General features: G+C 40.8%; 1 protein-coding gene across 2 annotated transcripts in view; it reads left to right on the forward strand.

Annotated features, from left to right (window-relative positions):
- The window catches only part of LOC128732566 (protein-tyrosine sulfotransferase), an 87,802-nt gene that overhangs the window by 57,346 nt on the left and 5,629 nt on the right, over positions 1-24,827 (forward strand). For both annotated transcript variants that reach the window (XM_053825841.1, XM_053825840.1), the window contains exons 2-5: positions 725-1,779; positions 16,341-16,581; positions 16,642-16,958; positions 17,040-17,238. In XM_053825841.1, coding sequence (XP_053681816.1) covers positions 1,460-1,779; positions 16,341-16,581; positions 16,642-16,958; positions 17,040-17,238 — 1,077 coding nt within the window. In that variant the 5' untranslated portion in view covers positions 725-1,459. The remainder of the gene's footprint in view (positions 1-724; positions 1,780-16,340; positions 16,582-16,641; positions 16,959-17,039; positions 17,239-24,827) is intronic.

Consider the following 24,827-nt stretch of genomic DNA (forward strand, 5'->3'; position numbering starts at 1 on the left):
AACGGAATGGAACCTGCTTCCCATTTAGCGCTCCGTTATTCGTTTTTTTTTTCCTCTATGCTATGCTGCTGCTGCAGCAGCACTCAAAAACAACAAAGAATATAATCTAACCTTATTTTCGCCAGCGCATAAGAACTCGAAAGTTTTCATAAATTTGTGGCATCACCCAATGTATGTATGAACGTTTTGAATTTATTCCTATACTACGTCGTCGTCCACCCTTTTCCGACATAGAAGAATACTCCTAGTTGGTCGATTTCCGGTGGCGAGCACCCCATGCTGCTCTTATTACCCTGTAGAGTGGTTCAACGGGTTCGGAAAATTCCTTCCGTCAACCAGGCGTGGGCAAACTTTTTGAACCGCTCTACCACAGTTTCATCACAGGAGTCGGTCCATACCGACTACGTCGGTACGTACCAAGAAGGAATGAAACTCCCACCGGAAAACGGCCGCTACATGAGTGGCGGCGGAAAGAACGAACGGAAGAAGACAAGATTCGCCAGAGAGAAAAGCGCGTGAACTCGTGCTGTGTGTGTCTTGTGATGCTTGTGTGGGGTGGTGTGGGGAGGGAAATTTTTTTCTTCTTTGCTCACTCAGCCCCAGTCCGTGTTCCGTTCGGCAAAAGGCGGCAGCAGGAGCACAACAAACGTCGGGAAATGAATGTGTGACAACTGAATGTGATCATGTTTTTCCTTCTTTTCTGTTTCTCCTTTCACCCGACCAGGCACAAGCGAGCGCAGACAGGCAGGCAGGCAGCCAGCGAACGGACGCGAACCGGACGGAGAGAAGAGCATCTTGTTCTTTTGTGGAGGCCATTTGGGGAGCAGTTTGAAAACGGCATCATCGGCTAGAAGATAGAGGAACAAAAAATTCAGTTCATATTTTAACGTTCGTTCGGAGTTCCAGTGGATTTCAGTTCCAGTTATATCAACAAGCGCGCGATTCGTCAGGGGCGCGTGTCGGTGAGCTGAACTGAACCGAGCAGAGAAGATAGATCGGCATCTATTGCGCTAATTAGTTTGCCACGAGCTGCGGTTCTGCCATTCTGATTTGGGCCATCCGTTGAACGCATTTACGTCCGCTGACCGGCTGAGGCGCAGTTGGGCTGGAAGTGCCATCGTGGTTGCATCGGGGCGGAATTTGTACATACTGGCTGGCTGAAACGACCAAATGGAGCGCTCTTCGATGAAGCGACAGACCGACTATTCAACGACTAGCTTCTATCCAAATACCAACACCATTATTAGTACAAATATTAGCGGTCATTAATAGTCATTAATAAATCACATAAACTAAGCGAATTTATTGACCGGCTCAGATACGAACTTGCAGCAAAGTTCCCATACAAAGTAAGAAACCGCTTGGTTAAAGCGGAACAAGAGGAGGAGGAGGAGGAGGTGTACGAAACGTGCCGCGGGAGTGCCGCGCGCTCGTGTGCGTGTGTGCCGGGAGACTGGAGATGCGCCTACTGATGCGACAGCGGAAGTTTCTGCTCGGGTTGCTTCTGGCCGGCATTGTTCTGCTGGTGCTGTTCCTCAAGGGTACCGACCTGGGCGGGCGATGCCTGCACGGTGCCTACTACGGTGGTCAGTCGGCTGCGGGCGGCCGCGGCGGCGGCAGCAGCGGCGAGATGGTGCGTGCCGACGAGGAAGGACACGGCGGCGGCGGCGGCAAAAGTTACCACTATCATCGCAACATGCCGCTGATATTCATCGGCGGTGTGCCACGTTCCGGAACGACCCTCATGCGGGCCATGCTGGACGCCCATCCAGAAGTGAGGTAAGTGCCCGCTGGGAATTTTTGCCATTTACGTACCTCGTATCTGCACATTTTTATAGCGCAAAAATAGGAAAGTTCTGGTTTCGAGAATCGCTTATCAGCACTTTGCCGGTTAATAACCGAAGTCGGGGTAAACCTCGAGTGTAAAGCAGTTGTTTTTTCCCTTCTGCTTTCACCTCAACGAAGTTTGCAACATAACGGAAATCGGTTTGGTGATTTCCAGAAAGTCAAAAAATTCCACTCAATCGTTTATGACGTTTCTCAGTCTGCCGCTAGAGTGTTGCCATGGCATCCTGGCAAAAATCAGCAGCTGCTACGTCTACCAAACAACCAGCAGCACACATGTCAAAAAAGACTCGGAATCATTTCAGCACCAGGTAGGGTAGATGATCCATTAGTTGCGCCAATAAGCACAATATAACTTCATTTTGCTTGTTTATTGAGATATATGCTTCAATTAATGCTTGTGGGATATAAATTTATCAAATACAAGGTATTTGTCACAAGGCAAGACAATTGCTTTCGTTGTTCGAGAAGCTTTATAGAGAAAAAATTAATTTTCCGATTCAATTATATTGTACCAACAGTTGCGCTAATGTTTCCTTAATTAAGTTTGATGTTCCTTTAATTGTGGTATTCCATATACATTGCTAGGTTGCTAAGTGAAAAAACATCGTAGCAAAACTATAGATGAGCGCCTATAGTTGTGCGCTCCAACTGCGCGTTGGATTTTGGAAAATTGGCATTTTAGCAAATAATGCTTTAATTTTAAATGGTGTAGTCTAACTACCAATACTTCTAAAACTTATTTTATATAATGAATGTAATTGTTTTATCTAAAATGCTACGGTGACGACAATATGCATTAATAATGAATAGTAGCACAACTATTGGTACTACCACAACTACTGGATCAACTACCCTACTTACTGCTTTGTGATGTAATTTTTTCAACATTTCTCCGCTCTTTTTTACGAAATTAACGTGGCTGTTAACGAGTTTCCGATTCAGAAAACACCTCTGCCGCCATGCGCCATTATACGGTGTGGTTATCGTTTATCAGCGAATCTATCGTAGAACCTTGTTTGTGCGCGCATTGTGTGCCGTAAATGATTATATCGTTCCCCCTTGTTTCATGTTGTTCCAATGGCGATTCCATGACCATTTCACTGGTGGCCTCATATCAGAAAACCCGCCATGGTCGTTAGAAATATTGAGCAAAACTGTGATTGCTGCATTGTGATACTAATTTGATTCACTTCAGTTCTAAGCGTTACAAATTAGATACGTACTTGTAACGTTGGTGGTTCTAACCTCTTTAAACCCTACTACCGATTACAATTGGTGGATAAAACCCGGTTACAACAATGCCATGATTTTTGTTTGTCATTAATCACCGGAAAATTGAACCACCTGCAATGGTAGGTTAATGATATTTTTACTGCTTAATATCTGCTTGTTTGAAATCATACCGCTTTATGTTCGCTTTAGAACCGAACCCTAATTACTTCAAACCCCAGCAGCAGTAATGGAGATGTGGTTTACACAGAACAGGAAGGAATTTTTCTTTCTGACTTAATGTGTTTCATAATCAGTCTACCGTTGTCGGTGATTTGCGCAATCTGGGGCCGACAGACAGGTGTTGACAAAAAAAAATGTAAGAATAATTACTTGTCTACGATGGCGCTCGTGTTCATTGGTTGGTGGATCCAGCACTTGCTTTTTGAATTCAATTTCGACATATTACTTAACGTGGGTCGTTCACCGATGGGGTATTAAACCGTTCTGAGCCGGGCAAATCACTGTTTCATTCCATATTAGGTACTTAAGTTTGTGACTCGAGTCAGTAACCTTCTTCATCATATATCTGTGATATGCCTAAAAACTTCCCGGCAAACCGTCTGGTTTGCGTGCTCAAAGGCTTTTACACAAAGTTTTTTTAGAAAGGGAGGATGTGTCTGATGCGAAGAATGAGTTACAAGACTCAGCTATCTCGTAGAATATTACCGATGTGTACTAATTTCGTGGAAGATTGCTTTAAACCGCTTGAACCTTCAAGCAAAAAGTGGTTCGGTGTAAACGCTTCTTGGTCCGTTGCTTCCAGTGGGCGAGAATCAACAATTCCTTCACCCTCAAGAATAATGATTTCCAACACTCCGCCGTGACATACATGTATATCACGGATTATCCAATGTCGCCGTCATTGCGACTTTTACAGACTTTTCCATTCGTTCCCACGGCCCGCCCATGTGGGTGTGGCCCACTGGCACGTTGGAGTGTCACTGAGTTGAGTTCATTACTTAGATCTTTCGTATTTCGTAACTCCTCAGACAACTGTCGGCTTGCTTCGACAAACTTGAGCCCGTTATCAGAAAAGATTGCCTGCGGTGCACTGCGTTTTGTTATAAATTTTCCAATTCCCACGCATTCTACTCCACCTAGGGAATTGATTTGCATTTATTACATTCTCGAAGGTTTGATGAACAGCCACAGCCCGCAATTCTTCTGTTGCTGCATCCTCCCGACGCCATCGGTCGATTCATCTTCAGTCTACTCTTTCTACCGTAAACGCACACATAGTCAATTTTTAGAAAATTTCGCCAAAAATCATAGTCATCAAGAAAGCTTCTAATCAAAACATGCTCATTAATTATGATTTTTAATGCAATCGTTAAATAATGGACCACTTTAGTTGAGTGATCGGAATTAGGAGCTGATCGCAATTCTGTGCGTTCATGGTGGCTGTGAAGAATTGTAGACTAACGGTATCGATGTTCGGTCTTTTTTTACATGCAGAATCTGTGAACTGGTATCAAGCACAATCGGCACAAATTCTTCGCAGATTCGCAATATCTGATATTTGAAGTGGTCGGCGACTCACTCATGTCGACCTCTGCTAGTACTAGCGCTCCGTTGTTGACTGCTTGCCGAGGCTTTTCCGATGTCCTCTCCCACGCACAGATTAGAAACCTTTTATTAGCTCCGACTCGAAACTACCCATGTCATCATTTGAGTTTTATTGCACTCTTATAGTTATACTAGCTGACCCGACAAACTACGTATTGCCACAAATTAACCTGTGTTATACATAAATCATGAATCTCGGATGATCTTTGTCACACTCTCGAGTTTTGCAAGTTTTTGAGGAGTTCAACCTTAGATGATTCATTTTGGCAGTTTTACGTAACTATGAAAGCATCCCAGGTAACCAATAAGCATCACTAATGCTATTCAAATGTAGACCAATAAGCATTTAAGTCGCCTTAAATGCTACTTAAATGCTATTTTGGCAAAATATACAGCTACTTTACTGATAACCTTCTTATAGTGCTGACAATGCTAATTTACAGCCGGCACGAAGAATTTGAATACAATTTTGGATGCCAATTTACAACACCTATGCAGTCAAAAAGCTAATATACAACAACGTGCATTATAAAATGCCAGATACGCTGATTTGCTGCTTATGTTAATGCTTATTAGTTACAAGGAATGGGTAGTTTAATATACAAATTTGCAATTTTCCCTCACAGCAAAGTAGAAAACAACTCCCCTGTCCGCTCATTGCATAGCCAGAAAGTGAATAGTAATATTCGCCATGATTGTACAACATTTGGCCGAATATCATTTTGCGAAAATCCTTAAGCGGAATGTACCATTTCACGAAAAAATTTTTTGTGGAAAGTACCATTTCGCGATCCTCTCCTTACTCATTGTCGCTCGTTCCAGGAAACCCAGGTGGACAACAGTGATTTCTGCGGGGAGTTGCCCCCCCCCCCCCTGTGAGCGGCGCTTCCGACGGCGGGTCACCGGCAACACTCGCGGCTGACTCGTCCTGAATGATCTAGTGTTACTATAGATAGTTTTTGTGGTCTTGTTATTGACTAATGTTTTATGGAAGAGTCTCGAATTTCTCGAGTTTGATTAGTTTTTGAGTTTCGCAAAAAATTCCTTTTTTATTTGTATGAGAGCCCATATCCCCCTAGCACAGGGGTGAAAGGTCTCTAACTATTATAAAATATATTCGCCAAATTTAGTTCCATTTGCTTGATTAGTTCTCAAGTTATAAGGAAATTTGAATTGCATTTGTATGGGAGCCCCCCCTCCTAAACAGCGGAGGGTTTTTAATTCATCATAGAAAAAATTTCTGCCCCCTAAAAGCCCCACATGCCAAATTTGGTTCCATTTGCTTGATTAGTTCTCGAAATAAGAGGAAATTTGCATTTCATTTGTATGGAAGCCCACCCTCTTAAAGTGAGGAGGGGTCCTAATTTACCATAGAAAATATTCTTGCCTCCAAAAACCTCCACATGCCAAATTTGGTTCCAATCGCTTGATTAGTTCTCGAGTTATGAGGAAATTTGTATTTCATCTATATAGGAGCCCCCCTCCTAAAGTGGGGAGGGGTCCCAATTCTTCATAGAAAAAATTTTTGTCTCCAAAAACACCCACATGCCAAATTTGGTTCCATTTGCTTGATTAGTTTTCGAGTCATGAGGAAATTTGTTTTTCATTTGTACAGCAGCCCCCCCCCCTCTTAAAGTGGGGAGGGGTCCTAATTTACCATAGAAAATATTCTTGTCCTCGCAAATCTTCACATGCCAAATTTGATTCCTTTTGCTTGATTAGTTCTCGAGAAATGCAGAAATTTGTGTTTCATTTGAATGGGAGCCCCCCCTCTTAGTGGGGGGAGGGGTCTCTAACCATCACTAAAACCTTTCCTGGCCCCAAAAACCTCGACATACAAATTTTCACGCCGATTGGTTCAGTAGTTTTTGATTCTATAAGGAAAATCCCGACAGAAATCCTTTTTGCCTTTCTACTATATAAATATATAGTATAAAGGTATAGAAATCACTTGGAAAACCGGAAATGGAAAGAAGGTCCTGCGGACCGAATGTCATATACCATTCGACTCAGTTTTGAAAACTGAGCATTTTCTGTGTGTGTGTATGTATGTGTGTGTGTGTGTGTGTGTGTGTGTGTGTGTGTATGTGACGCTTTTAATCTCACTCACTTTTCTCGGAGATGGCTGGACCGATTTTAATGTTCTTAGTGTCAAATGAAAGGTCTAGGTGTCCCATTGGTCGCTATTGAATTTCATACTTATCGGACTTTTAGTTCAAAAGTTATGTATAAAAATACGAAAAATATGGGACTTCATTATCTCATAGGTCCCTTAACCGATTTGAACAAAATTGATTGCATATGAAAGAGGAGCCTTACAAACCCTTAACTTCCAAATTTCATGATGATTGGACTTGTAGTTTGAAAGTTACATAAAGAAATGTGAAAAAATAGTATTAAAAACATATTTTTGTAACATATAAGCATTAATTCAATGAAGAACATCACACATTTTATTATTATTTGAAAATTACTGCTGAGATCTATCAAACAAAACCCAGTTATTGAAAATCGGACGGTTCATTCAAAAGTTATTTAAACTTTAACATTTAAGCACCGTATATTAAACCGTTAAAACGTATGAAATCAAAACAAATGTTGATAGTATTCAATGTATGTGATATATGAGTGTATGTATGTATGTGTGTATAAATGTATGTATGTATGTGTGTATGTATGTATGTATGTATGTATGTATGTATGTATGCATGTATGTATGTATGTATGTATGTATGTATGTATGTATGTATGTATGTATGTATGTATGTATGTATGTGTGTGTGTATGTGGTGACAATTCGCAATTTTTAAATTTGCATTTAAATTCAAGAAAAGTAAGAAACATGTCAATTGTCTGAAGTTTTTGAAGCCTCTTAGTGGAATACGAACTTTGAAATTAAAGAAAAGAAAAAACTTTTACCGACTAAATTTCACTATTTAATATTTATTCGCAGATACGCAGATACAGATACGTATACGCTTTGAAATAAGACACTGATGAAGCCTGCACGTCGTAGGCGAACTACGTATCTGTTGCAAATAAATATTAAATAGTGGGATTCAATCGAAAAGTTTTTTCTTTTCTTTGATTTCAGATTTTAATTGTCATTTTGTTCACTTGCTGTTACTCACAATTGTACAAGAAAAGCAAAAAGCGAAGAAAAGAAGTTAAATTAAGCATGTAGGTATAGTGGTATATAGGATTAAAAATACAAGTGAGTTGATTTTTCCAAATAAATTTATACAAATTTCAAACAAATTTTGCGCATCAATAGATGCTCTTTTTAATCAATAGATACTAGAGCTTAGAAATGTTATATGAAAAATAGGAAGTAAACGTTGCACGGTAGTAATTTTGTAAGATTTGTTTTCGTTAGTGACATTTTAAAGGACAGATGTCTTATGTCATGTATCATGTTTTAATAAATAAATCAAAAATGACAAGCACTGGAAATCATATCGATCATATTTCCCATTCTCAAGCATGCTTGTGACGCAGCTTTTGCACTATTTTTCGACCTCATCTTGTTTTCCTAACCCTCTAACATTGAAAAAAGGTTGCGATCAAGCTAATGATTATCTTTGCATGAAAGTACATTCAAAAGAAGCTTAAGTTTTGATTTTCATGCAAAAATAATTATCTGAATGAGCGCCAGCTAAGAAAAAGTTCAATTTCTCTTTTTCATATCTAATGTTCTATTCAGTTATTTTTTCTAATTCAGATAGGGTAGACGCACCATTAGTGGTGGTAGTACCAGTAGTGGTGGAAACTCGAATTATTTCATTATTTTTGCAGATTTTGGTACAAGTTGCATAAGTATCGAGATACCAGTAACAGTATTGTATGATAAGTATCAAACTTGTACCAAAATCTGCAAGAATAATGGAATAATTCGAGTTTCCACCACTACTGGTACTACCTCCACTATTGGTGCGTCTACCCTATATTGCAAAATTGAAGCGAAGCAAACTAATAGTTAAATTTTTAGATTAATCATTTTGTTGTCGATATCCTTTTTCTTCAAAAGCGAAGTATAATAATAATTTTTCTGAACTCTTGTTTTTCAAAGATGCTAGCTTTTGTACGCATGGTATTAATATCAAAATATCAAAAAATCTGCTGTGAACACATATTTTATGTAGTCAATTCAAAACAAGTTTCATATGTGGCTCTGAAGCCCGAAAGTTAACGCCGACCGATTATAAAACTAAATAAGGTGTTACAAGTATTTACGCACCCAAGGAAAGAAAATTTAATTATTCTACGCAATACGTTGAGAATTTTACTGGCAAATAAGGATTTTGAGGAATACGGAACGGATATTTAAAAATATAGTCAAGTTAATTATAAATAGATGTTCCTGAGAAATTAAATAATGATTATTGTGGCAGTAGAAAGGCTAGGTCACGCCGCTAGGTGGATTAATTCGGGTTTTTATATATAAGAAGGTAAAACGTGGCCTTACATTCAACAGATACTCACCAAGTGCACACAATCTTGAAGAGGGTTTGATGCTATCCTCTTCCTGAAAGTTGGGAATCTGGGACAAATTTTTATGGCGAAGGGTAATCTCTGTGGCTTGTTGCCCAGAGGATGCAACAGTTTGGAACAATTGCCAGCGCTAGTCCGTAGCAGTTTCGACATTCATTTTAAATCGACACCATTCAGAAAAGAAATTACTAATAGGTGTACCAGTCGAAAACGGACGGGTGTCCTAGCGCATTCGCCCCATACAATTGACTTTTATCTTAGAGAAAACATAAGTTTCCTGATCTTTCGGCAATTGTAGATGATTCGACTCGGGGGGTTAACCTAAGTAGAACTTTGGTTACATATAATTGTTGTGTTTTCGGTATTGTGGGAAAACTGCCATTTCTACATGACCTAGCCTGTCAAGCGAATTTTTCTTTACACACTTTATTGTGTCTTTCAGGCCCCGCAGTATCCCCTGTTTGGGAAATTTTCAGAGACGATGCTATTGAATTTTCCCAGTGAGATTGGTCTAATTCTTTTTTTTTCTACTCCACTTAACACATAAGACTCTTCTTTTGAGCCTCTCTTTTCAATATAACAGTCGCGGTTGACATCGGTGATGGCTTGGACATATTTGCATCCTTGCTTTCTATTGGTCCATGATCTTACCTATGAATCGAATCTTTTAATTTAACTATGGTCGTACCGAACCATGTATTTTATATAAGGTACCCCGGGGCAAGTGGGGCCTACAAATTACATAGTCAGGGTTCATTCCACACCTGTAATTATTTTAAAATTCTTGCAGCACACAAACTCTTCAGTGGTATCACTTCGTAGGTTTAATTACAAAAAAGGTTTATTGATCTACATGCAATGAATCTAAGGAGAATTTTCGATATCATGGTGATATATCCTACTTGCCTCATTTATCGGGGCAAGTGGGACCTATATTCAAATCTGATTAAGAAACACAAAATAACAGAAAATTGTGTATGTTAATATACAGTTTGTTGCGGGAACTAGAATCGTTTCGGACCACTCGTAGTCAAACTCTTAATTTTATCAGAGTTAGCTTCAAGCTATAATATATTAATCTTTAATTTTATGTATAACTTTTTTATGCATGTACTTACAATAAATGTCTTCAACGTGTTTTGTATATTCTGTGTTCCACAACAAGATTTATGTGTTTTAACTGTATTTAGAAATTATATATTTTAATCTGTTTCTAACATTAATTATATTACTTACAATTTTAACGAAATAATGTGATCAAGCCTAATTCTGTGTTCTATTATATTAATACACGTCTGACTGTCTGATCTGTAATTGTCGTTTTGGTCATCGTTATCTGTTACCTGTCACAGTGAAGTTTTAATTCTTATTTAACTGTGATGCCAACTTATCCCAACGGTTTAGGGGATTTTGTTCGAAGGCGACACATCTACTTTAAAGCCTTGAAAAAAGCAACCAAAGGCTATTTTTCTATTCATGGTTCATCCAAATACGCCGTAACAAAATTATATTACTATTTAAGCACGACGGACGACTTCATAATGAATTTGAATCACAGTTCATAAGCAATTACGCAGTAATGCGGGATTGTAAGCAATGTACTTGAATATGTAGCCGTATCCAATTCTTGCGAGTCGTAATTTATGATTAACCATTCTTTAATAGTATGCACAATGCGATAAAGCTGATAATGAAACTATTATTCTAACATATAGTTACGCTAGGACATCTATAACGCTTTCTGTTTGCACTTCCAGTTGCAGATTAGCTTAATTATATCAACTTTGCCATCCCAGATTCACATAACATCGGTTCGGTCTCGCCAGAATGGGCCCAAACTGCCCAAATTAAAAGTTCAATTTGGGTATTTGAAAAGCCAATTATAATCAAACCATAATTTCAATGTTTGCGTTGAAGTTGTATCTTTTATCTCTAGAAAAGTTCAGTTGGAAAAATCAGGTTGAAGCGACGTTCCCACTTACCCCGTATTCCCATTTGCCCCGGGGTACCTTACCTAAATCTACCGAATCACTTCATTTATCAACTATGGTCGTACCGAACCATTTAATTCATCTGTGGTCGCATCAAACCAAATATTTCACTAACAATGAATGTACCGAATTGAATCATTTTATTCGTCAATGGTCGTGCTGAACCATTTTGATTAAATGATTAAATGATTCCGAATCATATTATTCACCAATGGTCGTACCGAACCATTTTATCTATCTATGGTCGTACCGAACCATATACATCACCAATAATGATCGTACCGAATCATTTCCGTTTATAACAGTTTTGATTAAATGCCATTCAGAAATATTTTAGTTACTAATTGTCGTACCGAACCATATTCTGGCATGCAGAATCGTAATTGAATACGCAGCAATGGTGTGTAGCCCTTATACAGGTATTTGGTCGTCCAGATGGGAAGTCATCGAATGCAAATCAAACACCACTGTCAAGACCACTATTAATTGTTGCATATGGACATATTGGAAAGAAGACGAAAAATTGAAAGGTTTCTGTTCATTGGGAAAATTTTAGTAGGCGAAGTGGACTGCCACGCGATCCTGGCTCAAATCAACATCAGTGCCATCCCAAGTAACAAATTGAATTTTAAGATGCACTTGAAGAGGTTTTCAGCATTTGCTCCTTAAAACCGAATATAAAACTTGCAATTCTACAAATCTGCGATAAAACAGCCATAAATCCCTTATAAATCTGGGGAGGCCCACACGAAAGAAGGTTCTCAAGAATATTTCCAAAGGTCCTTTTAAAACTCGTAATTCTTATCGATATGTATTTATAGTGACTTCCAAGAGTCGGTTGAAACTAAAAGAAAACCACCACAAGTGTTGATGATTTTATGGTTGTCGTCTCAAAGAACACTTGCAACACATCATACACTTTTCATTGTCTTAATTTTTTCAAATTGATTAAAAGCTATGCGAGAAAAAGCATTCACTGATATTGCTTTTCCAAAATGGATATAAATGAAAATTGAAAATAAAAGCAGCTGCTTTGTTGTCAATCAATGAGAAATTTTTCATGCCACGCTCAGTTTGTTGATCTTTTGTGACATGAAAGTTAGAAAATTTTAACGCGCCGGTTATTTTCGCTAGATTATTAAAAAATTTAATTAATAAAAAAAAATCAATAATTTCATGAAGAAGTTGATAGCTACCAAATTTTTAACAAATTGCAGCAAAAAGTCTTTTAAGCGTCCGAACATTTATTTAAAAATATAAGATCACTTATGGTATTGCGTAACAACATATTTATAAACGCCCGTATGCAATTGGCTAGAATTTCAAAAGTAATCAAAACAGTCCTGTTCGCCATTTTTTCAATGGTTTTATCTAAATCAACCTGAAAGCCCTTATTAGACTAACATTTCTTGCACAAGACAAAGAAAAATTTTCCAAGCGGTCGACAAGTTCATCTATACTTATTGTATTCTTGAAGAAGACAAGTTGTGCTTGAACAAGAATTGTTTGAATTACTTAAGGGGACCAAGTTTTTTGCAAGATAATCATTCTAGTATAAACAAAGAAAACGTCAATGAAAGATGTTTTTTGTGCTGGAGGTTCACCAACTTATATTGAGTTTAATATTTTTTAAGTACAGCAGTCATTATGATTACCAATATAAATTGATTTTAAAAAATTAAAGAGGGCTGCACGGCAGTTCCATGCGTAAAGTTTAATCTGTAAAATTTTACTTTGTAGTTACAACCGTCTTTAAAAAAATATGCTTCAACTGCTTCAACCCCTTCGAACATTTTACCAACACCGGCTAATGACCTCTATATTCAGTTTAAAAAATACAAACAACTCTACAAACCGGCACCGACACCGCCTCCGCCAAAATACCAAAATTGTTTTTTGATTTCGCTGATTTTTCATATGAAATCTTGCTAAAGTTTCGATTAAAAGATTCATATTTGATCAATTTTCTCCTGGTTCAGATGCCCATTTTGACAGATCAATTGTTTACGCTCGAATGTTCTTTCTTCAGAGTATGATTTCTCTTAGAAGAATATACGGTTTTAAGACGGTTTTATGGTAGTATTGTGAAAACAAATCAATCTTGCAGAAGAATGTCATAAAATTTTGTCAAAACTATTGCTAGGTTTTAAGGAGCGTCGTTTTTGAGCAGAAATCAAGTATCCTTTAAAACCGCTTATAAGGTGAATTACACTTATTGATATTTCAGTTTTATGCGTGTTTTTTCAAGTCTCCTTCAATCATACTTCAGAAATGTTAATCGAATAAGATAACATTCACTTGAGGAAAAACATTATAAAACCTGATAGATTTTGCAATGCTCTGATAAAACTACTATAAGAAATGCATAAGACCAATTTGCTATTGAATTGTTACTTGGGATCCCAAGTTTTCTACGAAATTGAGAGTTTTTTCGACCGAACCTCAGAGTCAGCATGAACCCATTCGTGTTATGTGTTGTTTGTTTAATAGTGTATACAACTATTTTGATTATCATGTTTCATGTAGTTAATCCAAGCAACAACTGCTGTACTCATAAGCCTTTAGTTAAGTTAGTTAGAGTTTTTATTCATGTAGACAACAGCATCAGATGAATTATGGAACGAAATTCCAAAGAAACCAGTTCCGAAATGATCAATCGGAACTAAACTGCCCATATCAGTTCGAAATGTTTTGATACGGGCCATCCTAAGTACGAGAGCCGATTCCAAATGGCAAATTTGATTTTACGGGACTGATTCATTTCGAAGACCGTGCTCGAAAAAAATGCATCGGACAAAAGTGAACACCAAAAATTCATTTTAAGTCAGATATTTTTGAAACTCTCAGGGAATAAATAAACACATATTAGTTATGTTTTTGCAAAGTTGGTTTATTCAATCTTCCCTCCTAGGCTAAATTCCCGCAGCTTGGACCTAACACTACCCGTCAAATCCTGTGCAACACTTGTGCCATCTTTCTTACACACTTTTATCCAATCTTTTTTCAAATCCTGTTTTCCGAAGCTTACCCTTCATAATCGGCCAGAATTTTTCTATTGAACAAGGTTCTGACAAGTTTGGTAGATTTGCCTCCTTCGGCACAAAAAAAAACATTGTTGGTTTCGTACCCCTCCATCACCGCTTTCGCGTGATGGCACGATGCCAGATCCGGCCAAATCAAAGTGTCACCTTCATGGAACCGGACAAAGGGGGGCAGGCACTTCTGGAGGCATTATTCTTTGTATATTAGGTCGTTGAAGGTGCCGGTCGTTATGGACGGCTGACTAAACTTGCTGCACCCACAGATTGTTCGCCACACCGAGTACTTCTCGGCAAATTTGTCGACCTTCTTCTTCCGGAACTTCTCCGGAACATTCAGGCGGGACTTTTCGACCAAATGTAATGTACGTCTAGTCGTCCATTACGATGCATTTCGGCTGCACCAACACCAACTCGCGGTACAGTTTCCTGCCGCGGGATTTGGCCACCGTATTCTTACCTTTAACGGGGCCGTTCGCTTTCGCCTCCTTGGCCGCTTGGGCCTCCTTGAACGATTTTACCACACGGGACACGGTCGAATGGTCGATTCCCAACTGTTTCGCTGGCCATCCCGATAAGCACTTGACAGATTGTGACGAAATTTTGCACATGTAAACAATACACTCTAAACAAGTTTTACCCAAAGCTTCATCAAGTTTTACCCATGCAATAAAAAGTTATACAAAAAAGAAAGTGTTGCTTTTTTTCGTAAAGTCGAGTAAAAGTAAACAGGCCTTATTTTCAATTTTAAGACTACTGATAACCGCATGGCTGATATTCTTTCTAAAAAGCGGTTCTGCACTTTATACAATTTGTATTTGAATTCAAAATCTGACTTCATGCATACATAAATAAAAGCTAAAAACATATGTTGCTATGAGTTATTTATGAGACTGTTTTAATTCCCTCCATGTCAGATATAAATACTTCTACGTGGACGTATGTATCATACCATTCATACCATATCTGCAATTATTAGTCAAACAAAAACAGAACAGCCAATGTTTATTACAAAACAAATGGACAACTTTCGATATTCAAAAAAAAAAGCAATTAAATGCATTCGAGACCGGATCGAATGGTCATCAGACACAAGAAGGGGAAAAAAAAGAAAACCAACACCCACCCAGCTGCATACTAATGAAAAGCGAAACAAAATGTGACACACCATAAATAAAAGTTTTCGTTACCCCCCCGGTTTTGCGGCAACAAAACGACAAACAAATTAATGCCTGCATATGTTGGGGAGCATTCAAAACCGGAAACGGCACGATGGTCAGGCACGTGGAACATTTTTTGCCATTATTATTGTGCTCTCATAACCGACAATCATTAAATTTGTGATAGTCAGAATGGCGAGGGGTAGGACACAGCAGAACGAGCCCCAATGATGATTGTTAATTACCCCTGTTTTGCTTGTTCTGGTACGCCAAACCTGCGAACGCGTGCACGTGGACTTCGTATAATCAAAGCAACCCATTAGTTGAATCGCCAATTGACGCACAGAGAGTGAGCAAAATTTTTCACCACAAATTAACCAAATAAATTTGTCACACACATGTCCTGTTCGCCCGTTCTAAACATACCCTAATTAGAGCGGTCTGTTTACGGATTTAACATTCGGCCCCGGTCGGGCAGGCTGTTCCAATAAACTGCAGCCCGCAACCATATGCCAATCGCGCACCAAACCAACCAGCGACAATGGCAAATATTTATTACCTCTCTTATTCGTGGAATAGGTTGACGGCGTGACAGCCATTCTGCTGCTAGTGCTGGCTGGCAGGCTGATAAATAATTCAAGAAAATGGGAAATTCCCCCCTCCCCGTATCTGCTCATTCGGCTTAAACGACTTCAAAAGTCGTTTTTCTTTGCCGTTCCACAGTTGCTTTCCTGTGTCTTACTACGATTGCACTTGGCATGCTGTAGCACCATACCCGCAGCAGCCACGCAGCGCTGCATTTGTTATTACCAGATGCTAATTCTAATTCTTCTCTTAATGGGTCTCACCATACGACGACGACGACGACGCTTATCGCACCCGCTGTGGCCTTCATCATCATCATCATCATCATCATCATCACCGCCATTGCTGGTGCAATTTGCTTTGCATCGTGTGTCGTAAAATGATGGCAGATGTGGCCAGGAGACACGCGTCATTCCCCGCATCCTGCAGCTTCGATCGCACTGGATGAAGTCGGAGAAGGAATCGGTCCGACTGATGGAGGCCGGAATTACCAAGGAAGTGCTCAACGGTGCCATCGCCCAGTTCTGTCTGGAGATCATTGCCAAACATGGCGATCCCGCTCCGCGGTTGTGCAACAAAGACCCGCTTACGCTCAAGATGGGCACCTACGTCATTGAGCTGTTTCCGCAGGTTCATAAAAATTCGTTTGTTAACTGGAATAAAGTCTAATTGTTCTTCCTTCGATTGCAGGCAAAGTTCCTATTCATGGTCCGGGACGGACGAGCAACGGTGCATTCCATTATCTCGCGGAAAGTTACCATCACAGGGTTCGATCTGAGCAACTACCGACAGTGCATGACCAAGTGGAACCAAGCCATTCAAACGATGCACGAACAGTGCAAGGAAATCGGTAAAGATCGTTGCATGATCGTGTACTACGAGCAGCTTGTGCTGCATCCGGAAGAGTGGATGCGAAAAATTCTCCACTACCTGGACATTCCCTGGAACAGTTCCGTGCTACACCACGAGGAGTACATCAACAAGGAGAATGGCGTCGCACTGTCCAAGTGAGATCATCGAACAATTTCGTTTGGAACCACCGCGTAAAGGTGCTAATTTGACTAACTCGTTCCGTTCTTTTTTTTTAGGGTGGAACGATCGTCCGATCAGGTGATCAAACCGGTTAATTTGGAAGCACTGTCGAAGTGGGTCGGCCACATACCGGACGATGTGGTGCGGGATATGGCCGACATTGCGCCGATGCTGTCGGTGCTGGGGTACGATCCGTACGCGAACCCACCGGACTACGGCAAACCGGACTCGTATGTGCAGGAGAATACTTACAAGGTAAGACATGTGACGTGTGTCACTGTGGCCTGTGTTAAATATTTAAGCGATAGCGGTTTAATGGGCAATTTCAATTGTACTATTTTTACGATGTTTACAAGGGCGAACGAGACTTTTTATGTACCTTTGCAGTTATCTCTTCGGTGACAATAATTATTGAAAAATGTGAGAAAAAGCTATTAGGAGGGATTTTAACAAATTCTTGGTGGATTCACAATTGGCAAATTACATCTGCCGTTTACCCACGGATAGTGACTATTGCCGGCGATGACTTACTTACTTCTTACTTCTATCAGCTGAGAGCCGGGGTGGGTCTCGCCGTATCAAGAATTCCTCCTCTGAACTCAAAGACGAAATTGTCAGGAATAACCATCAGGTTGCAAAACTCGCCGACAAGGTCAATGCTGCAACTCCGATGCGGATACCTGACCGCGATCGTCCTTCAAAACGTCGCCGAGGTGACTCGGTGACTCCGAATAAACCGGCCACCGGAACGAGGCCCGTCGAGAACCGAGATAAGTTTGTGGTCAGTTCCCCACCCAATTTATTCTGGGTGTACTTGTCGCGTTTCCACCCCACCGTGACCACTGACGTCGTCGAAGGGCTAGTTCGGGATGGCCTACAGATTCGGGATGCCATACGAGTTGTTCCCTTAGTAAAAAAGGGCACTGACCTCCAATCGCTTAATTTCGTGCCCTTTAAGGTATTCCTTCGTTCGCGTTGGTATTCCTTTAAAATACAAAACGGCGGCCTTGAACCCCGACTGTTGGCCACAAGGAATCGCTTTTAGGGAATTCGACGACGCTCGTTCGAATCCAGCGGTATGGCTTCCCCCTATCCCCACCGCTCCGCCTGCAACTCCAGCCGTTAGACCACCCGGTAACCCTGCTATCAACACCTTATCCGTGACTCCGATGGCGCTGGACTCTCCAGCCCCTCTAGAGCCGTCGACTTCAGAAGCCTAGTTGCTGAAATTCAGACGACACCGGAATGCATCGAGCACAGCATCATGGAAGCCCCTAACCCCCCCGCCGCAGTCGAGACATTCCCGCCAGCGTCCATCAGTCGTTCCGGTCCTGTGTGTGGGTGCGGGAGCCAGGGCTTCCAGACACCTACCCGCGGAAGGATATCACGCTGAACCGCTATTTCTCTGCTGATGCAGTTTACGTTTCCAGTTCTTCAGCAACCGGTTCACCGATCCTCGAAGTTCAGCCAACTGATTTCTGCCGGTCCGACGCTTCTGCCAGTTTCAGTTAACCACTCAATTCAACTCACACCGGGATGCACTGTTGTAGGTACCATGGACGTCCCCGACCTCCCTGCGGCTGTCGAGCCGGCTGTTCCAGCCAGCGACCAGCAGCCGTCCCGGTCCTGCGTGCGGGAGCAGCGGACGGGGCGTCCAAAACCCTCTGCCATGCAAGTTCGTAATTATTGATTCCCGCCCCACTGGTGATTCGTACTCTGCTTCCAGTCCTTCGCTTCGCAACCAGGAACCGTACAACCGCACAGAACTCCAACATATTCAATGTACTACCAAAATCTGGGAGGCATGAACACGAGTGCTGTCGGCTATCTGCTCGCCTGCGCCGACAGCCCGTACGAGATAATTGTATTGACCGAAACCTGGCTTGACAATTGTACGTGCTCTCGGCAGATATTTGGGCCTAATTATGAGGTGTTTCGCTGTCGCCGTCGCCGTCGAGCAAGTGTGGGTGACGGTAAAGCTTGCAGACCGGAGGCTGTTCTTGTGTGCACTGTATCTGCCTCCTGATCGCATCCGCGACCCCGTTATTTTGAATGCTCATATGAATTCAGTTACTGCAATAGCTTCAATGGCGTCTCCAGTAGACGAGATAAACGTTATGGGCGATTTCAACCTGCCTGGGTTAAAGTGGCGCGGACGAGGCAATGGTTTCATGTACGTTGACTCTAGCTCGTCGTCTCTATCTCCACTCACTAACGAGTTACTCGACTGCTACAGCACTGCCACCATGCAACAAGTCAACAACATTGCTAACGAAAACGGTCGCTTTCTCGATGTATGCTTTGCTAGTGTGCAAGTTCTGGCTCCAGAAATAGCGATGGATTCTTCCTCGCTTGTTAAGGACGTTCCACATCATCCACCCTTGCTGGTTACTATCCGTCAACAAATATGTCTTGACGTGACTAGTGCACCACCGATCGTTTACTATGATTTCGCCCGTGCGGACTTCAGGGAAATCCAAAGAACCCTGACTAGCATCAATTGGGATGCAGTTTTGGACAAGGATGATGTTAATTCTGCCGCAATGACATTCTCCAATATCCTGAACTATGCTATCGATCGATCTGTCCCAAAAAGAATCATGCCCGCTCTGAAGCAGATACCCTAGGTAAACGCTATGTTACGACGTCTGAAATCCGAGAGAAAGACCGCTCTCAAGTAATCACTACTTGTCGATCAACACGCGTTACAAACGATTGAGTCGCTCCTGTTTCCGGAACTACCTGAGCAACATCGAACGTAGACTGAAAAGGAATCCCAAATCCTTTTGGAAACACATCAACGAACAGCGGAAGGACAACGGGCTTCCTTCAGTAATGTTCCTGGTTTGTGAAACTGCCAGTAACACTGAACATATTTCCCAACTATGCGCGCGGAAATTCTCCAGTGTATTGACTGACGAAAGGTTGACAACAGAAGAAATTTCCGCAGCCATCCAGTGCGCCCCCGTACTTAGCAATTGTTTAACTCACCTTTCCATCGACGACGCGATGGTCATATCAGCTGCCGCGAAGCTAAAATCCTCTTGTTCTTCTGAACCGGATGGTTCCGGATGAACCAGATTCCGTCTCTTCTGCTGAAACAGTGTATCAACGCCTTGGCTGCTCCGATGAGCCACCTTTTCAGTTTATCAATCAGTACAGATGTCTTCCCAACAATATGGAAATCGGCATGCATGTTTCCTGTATGGAATTCCTTAGGAGAAATGTGAATAACTATCGGGGCATCTCTGCACTAAACTCAATATCAAAACTGTTCGAGCTTGTTGTGTTTGCACCTGTATTTGCATTGTTTAAGCAATATGTCGTAGACGATCAACACGGCTTTATGCCCCAGCGGTCCACGACAACCAATCTTCTAACGCTTACGTCCGACGTGATAAAAAGTTTTGACGACCGGTCGCCGACTGACGTTATTTACACGGACCTTTCCGCTGCTTTCGACAAATTGAACCATCGAATCGCCATCGCCAAACTGGACAAACTCGGAATCGGAGGCTCGTTGCTACGATGGTTTAATTCCTACCTCTCCGACCGCCACCTAGAAGTTAGCATCGACGAGTTCACCTCCAGACCTTTCACTGCTAACTCTGGAATTTCACAAGGTAACCATCTCGGACCTTTGGTTTTCCTCGTCTACTTCAACGATGTCAACTTCCTGCTTAAATGCCCGCGACTCTCTTTTGCCGACGATCTGAAGCTGTATGCTAAAGTCGATAGTCCGTACGACGCCGCGTTCCTGCAAGAGCACAGAGAAAATAGAAAAAGAAGACAAAATATTGTTTTTTCAGCCATGTTTTCTTCTTCTTTTTCGAATTTTCTCAAAAAGCACAAAAGTTATAAAAGTCTTTGCCAAGCTCCTATCAACAAAACAAAAAAAGTTTGTTCCAATACGTTGTGTAGTTTCCGAGAAAAAGGTACATAAAGTTTGAAAATCGTGGTGTTTCAGGAGCGGCGTTTTATTCCGTCAAGGTTGCTCCACGCCGAACCGGAACGGTTATGTGTATGATCATTTTTCGGCCACTTCCCGTGGTCGGATCATTAAAGAGCTACTCCTGAGTTACTAAGTTACTTGGCCATTCTCTTGAGTTTCTCTACTAAACCCTTGCCTCGCAAAGGCATAAACTGCTATTGCTCCTACTACGGCTGCGGCAGGTCTGCAAGCCCTGAAGCTGGTATACAAGGCACACTCTGTTTCCGAATCCCAGGACGTTGATGTCACGTATGTGTGGTTAAACTTGTATGCAAAACGTATTTTTCGAGAATTTCATTCGTTCTTGATATTAAGGAGGCAGTTACGGCCGGCTTCCGTCTAATCAATGTGATGTGAGTAAAGCGCCTATTCTATTTGTTCGTGTTCGCCGTGGCCAGGCCGTAAGTGGCGGTTAGCTGCAGTCTTATCTCAACTATCGCGATTTCTGTCGTTGAAAAGGCGTTGAGTATGAAATCAGTTGTTTCATCCAATCTTCGCCCCAATAAATGATACACTTGGCGCATTAGGGACACCCACCCTTAGCGATTAAGTTCTGAGGCTAGGGGGGAACCGTGAGGTCTTCAGCTTCCCTTTTTGTCCCGTTTTTCTTCTTTTCTGTGCAGTTTATCCAGATTTTCTTCCTCGTTTCTCGTTTTCTTTATGCTTTATGCGTTGTTTTCTTTCATTTTTTTCTGTTCTCTTCCGGTCTTCATCTTTCGCTGTAAGGTGTCCTCGTTTTCCCTCTTTTCCTCATTCGTTTTCTTTATTTGCGCCTTTTTTTCTCGTTTTATGTCCCGTTTTCCCAAAGCCGGCATTACAACCCGCGAGGTCCAGTGCAGATTAAGCAGCGAGGCTTTTTGTATGACACAAGGGCGTTGACTTAAAAGGCCACTGTGACAGTTTTAATGATCATCTTTTGGGGCAGGCTCCGATTTCTCTATCACAGTTTACGGACTGCTCATACCCACTGATGGAGTTGAGCTAGATAGTAGTAATCTTGTGCCCCAATTCGGACGGACTCGGAAACTACAGTAACCTTTTGGAATTTGGACTGTAGGATTGAAACTTCCGAAGAAGTTATTCTTAGATAAAGCAAGAGTCCCGTAATTGCAGAGCAGATGCGGAGAACTTTTAAGGTCAGAGTTACAAAAGTGACAGGTTTCGGTATCATCTGATATTCTTTAAAAGATAAAAAGCGGACAGAGTGCACTACGAGTGAAGTTGTGTAGTTTTTAGCTACTGCAGGGTTTGGGAAGATAAACTGTGGAACTGTTTATCTCCCGATGATTGCATTGCTTGTATCTAGCTCATTGTAGTGTGATCGATTCCGTTTTGAAAGAGAGCCGTAATAATTAAAAGGAAGAACGTGTAATCAAAAGCTACTTCAATATCGAGGAAAGCACAAAGTACCATCTCCTGATGTTTGAGTGGTTTTTCTTAACGACACTCCGCAGTGCAGTACGGATTCCGTAGATTCGCCGGGTTGGTATATATGTTGATTTCCATGCAACGGAGAGCTCTTTAAAATCTCGTTGCAGATATACTAATTATCTGTGATTTTTCCCACCAACTTAAGAAGCGTTGATGTCAGACTTATTGGTCTGAAAGTCTTATGCATGGTTTTCTCCTCTTTGTTTCCCTTACGTTTAAAGTCGACCTCTGCTTTCTGACAATTGTCCCAAATATGGTCCGGAATATGTCCCAAAGCGAATCAGGTTCGAAAAAGGTTGATGAGCTCGGATGGACGTCGTCCATTTTCTGTAAAAAAAATTGGTTAGAATACCATCCGGACCTGGAGATTTCATTGGTTCAAAAGAGCTAAGTTCCCATTTGATCGCTGAGCTGAGCCGAGTCGTTTGACACATTATGTAACGACCTATTCCAAAGCAGCGAGGCCTCATTTCATCGACTTATTCCTAACACTTTGCACTCTGCATGCGCTCTACGTTGCTCTAAACATACTTATCAGCATTGGCGGAACTAGCGCTCATTTCTAGGGGGGGCTATAGCCCCCGGCATTTTTTCGACCATTTTATTTCCTTGACATATTAAAATTAAATGTACATTGATGCATGGGAACTTTAAGTTGTGATGCATATAAAAATTACTCTCAAGTTTTTATTATGTAAAGTTATCTAACTATAGTTTTTTCTTAAATTTAAAAATTCAGCTTAATTTTTCTAGGGGGGGCTTAGCCCCCTAGCCCCCCCCCCCCCTAGTTACGCCAATGCTTATCAGCTTCTTGGCAGGCATGCAAATCGTGTAAACTCAATCTGTACTTACTTTAAAACCGCAAGCAAATTTTCAGGTCACCTCTTCGCACTCGAAGAATGCAGTGACAACGAATCTTGTCAAAACCTTCAAAACTGACTGATAGTGTGTTTCAATTTCAAACGAACGTCTAGTCTACAATTGAAGTAAGCTTTGGCTTTCACTTTTTCGGAGAATAAAACTACAACATGTCAAAACAAGACGCGACACGGTGCTCCAAATAGCGTTATTATCAAACAAAATTCTCCATAAAATCCGAGTATACCAGTCGATTTGTATTACTTTCCACCATCTTCAGTCAAAATTTTAAAAAAATCGTAGGCACAGTTTTGGAGAAACGGCCATTTAATGTCAAAAAGGCATAAATCTCGTAGAAAAAGACAAAATACATATACAATTGTGCTTATTTTATCACACAATGATTTGCAATAATCATACTGCTGTTATTATCATAAAAAGAACATAGTAGGCCTTGTTCTGCACTACAACAAAAGTTAATGTAAGATTTATTTTTTTGAGATAGAGTAAGGTGGGCAAAAGTCCGATTCAATGATTTATCAGTTGACTACATTGATATGGACTTGACATACTTTGACAGCTTAAAGTCCATCGTATACATTTACTATTTACGAATCATAATTGCTGAGTTAAATGGAAATGTTCAATTAGTGCGGTTTGGATGTTTTATTTCGCAATACAGGAAACGCAATATAAACATAGTTGAAGCAGCATTTCACATTATTCAAGCATCTCTTTTGAAAATGCGGTGAGAAAAATTTACAAAATATATTTCTATTTTACATAATTTAATCAAATCCTGCCAAGCACAAAAGTGCAATTCAATTAGTGTATTAGCAAGTGCACTAATTTCATAAATTCAATGTTCGAACTTTTGCCTCGCGGTCAACGCACTTTTTCCATGCTAATTTGGCAAAAGTGCGATTCGGCACCTGATCAGAAAAATGATGAATTTTAATACTATTACTCCAGATGATTTATAGCTGAATGGAAAGATGTTGAGTTGTTACATCAATATTAAATATAGAATTTCATGAAAATTGAAGACAACTTCAAATGTCGCACTTATGCCCCACCTTACTCTAATGGATATTCACGAAGAAAATCGTAGGAAAGTTTTACGAAAAATAAAAATGCCCATTAGCGTGGCAAAGTTCGTTTGAATCCAATTCATAATTACAACGCATTATTTACTTGTCCATGTATCGCACTTTTGCTCCGCCCGTGAATCGCATTTTTGCCCTACAAGACTTTTTAAGGGGTTTGATCAAATTATGGAAATAGAAATATATTTTGAGAATTTCTCGCATTTTTAAAGTAGGTGTTTGAGTGATGTGAAACGCTGCTGCAACAAGCAATAGCCTCCATATCAACAGGAGCCGTATTTGCCATATAACGAAATATTAAATCAAATCCGCTCCAAAGTAACATTTACACTTAATTCAGCAATTATGCTTCATAAACAACAAATTTTTACGATAAATTCAAGATATCTCAGTATTCGACCATTCATACCAATGCACTATGGTCCAGAAAGCCAAATTAGGTGGAAAAAATTGTTTAC

The sequence above is a fragment of the Sabethes cyaneus genome, chromosome 1, assembly GCF_943734655.1.
Source record: "Sabethes cyaneus chromosome 1, idSabCyanKW18_F2, whole genome shotgun sequence".
NCBI lineage: Eukaryota > Metazoa > Arthropoda > Insecta > Diptera > Culicidae > Sabethes > Sabethes cyaneus.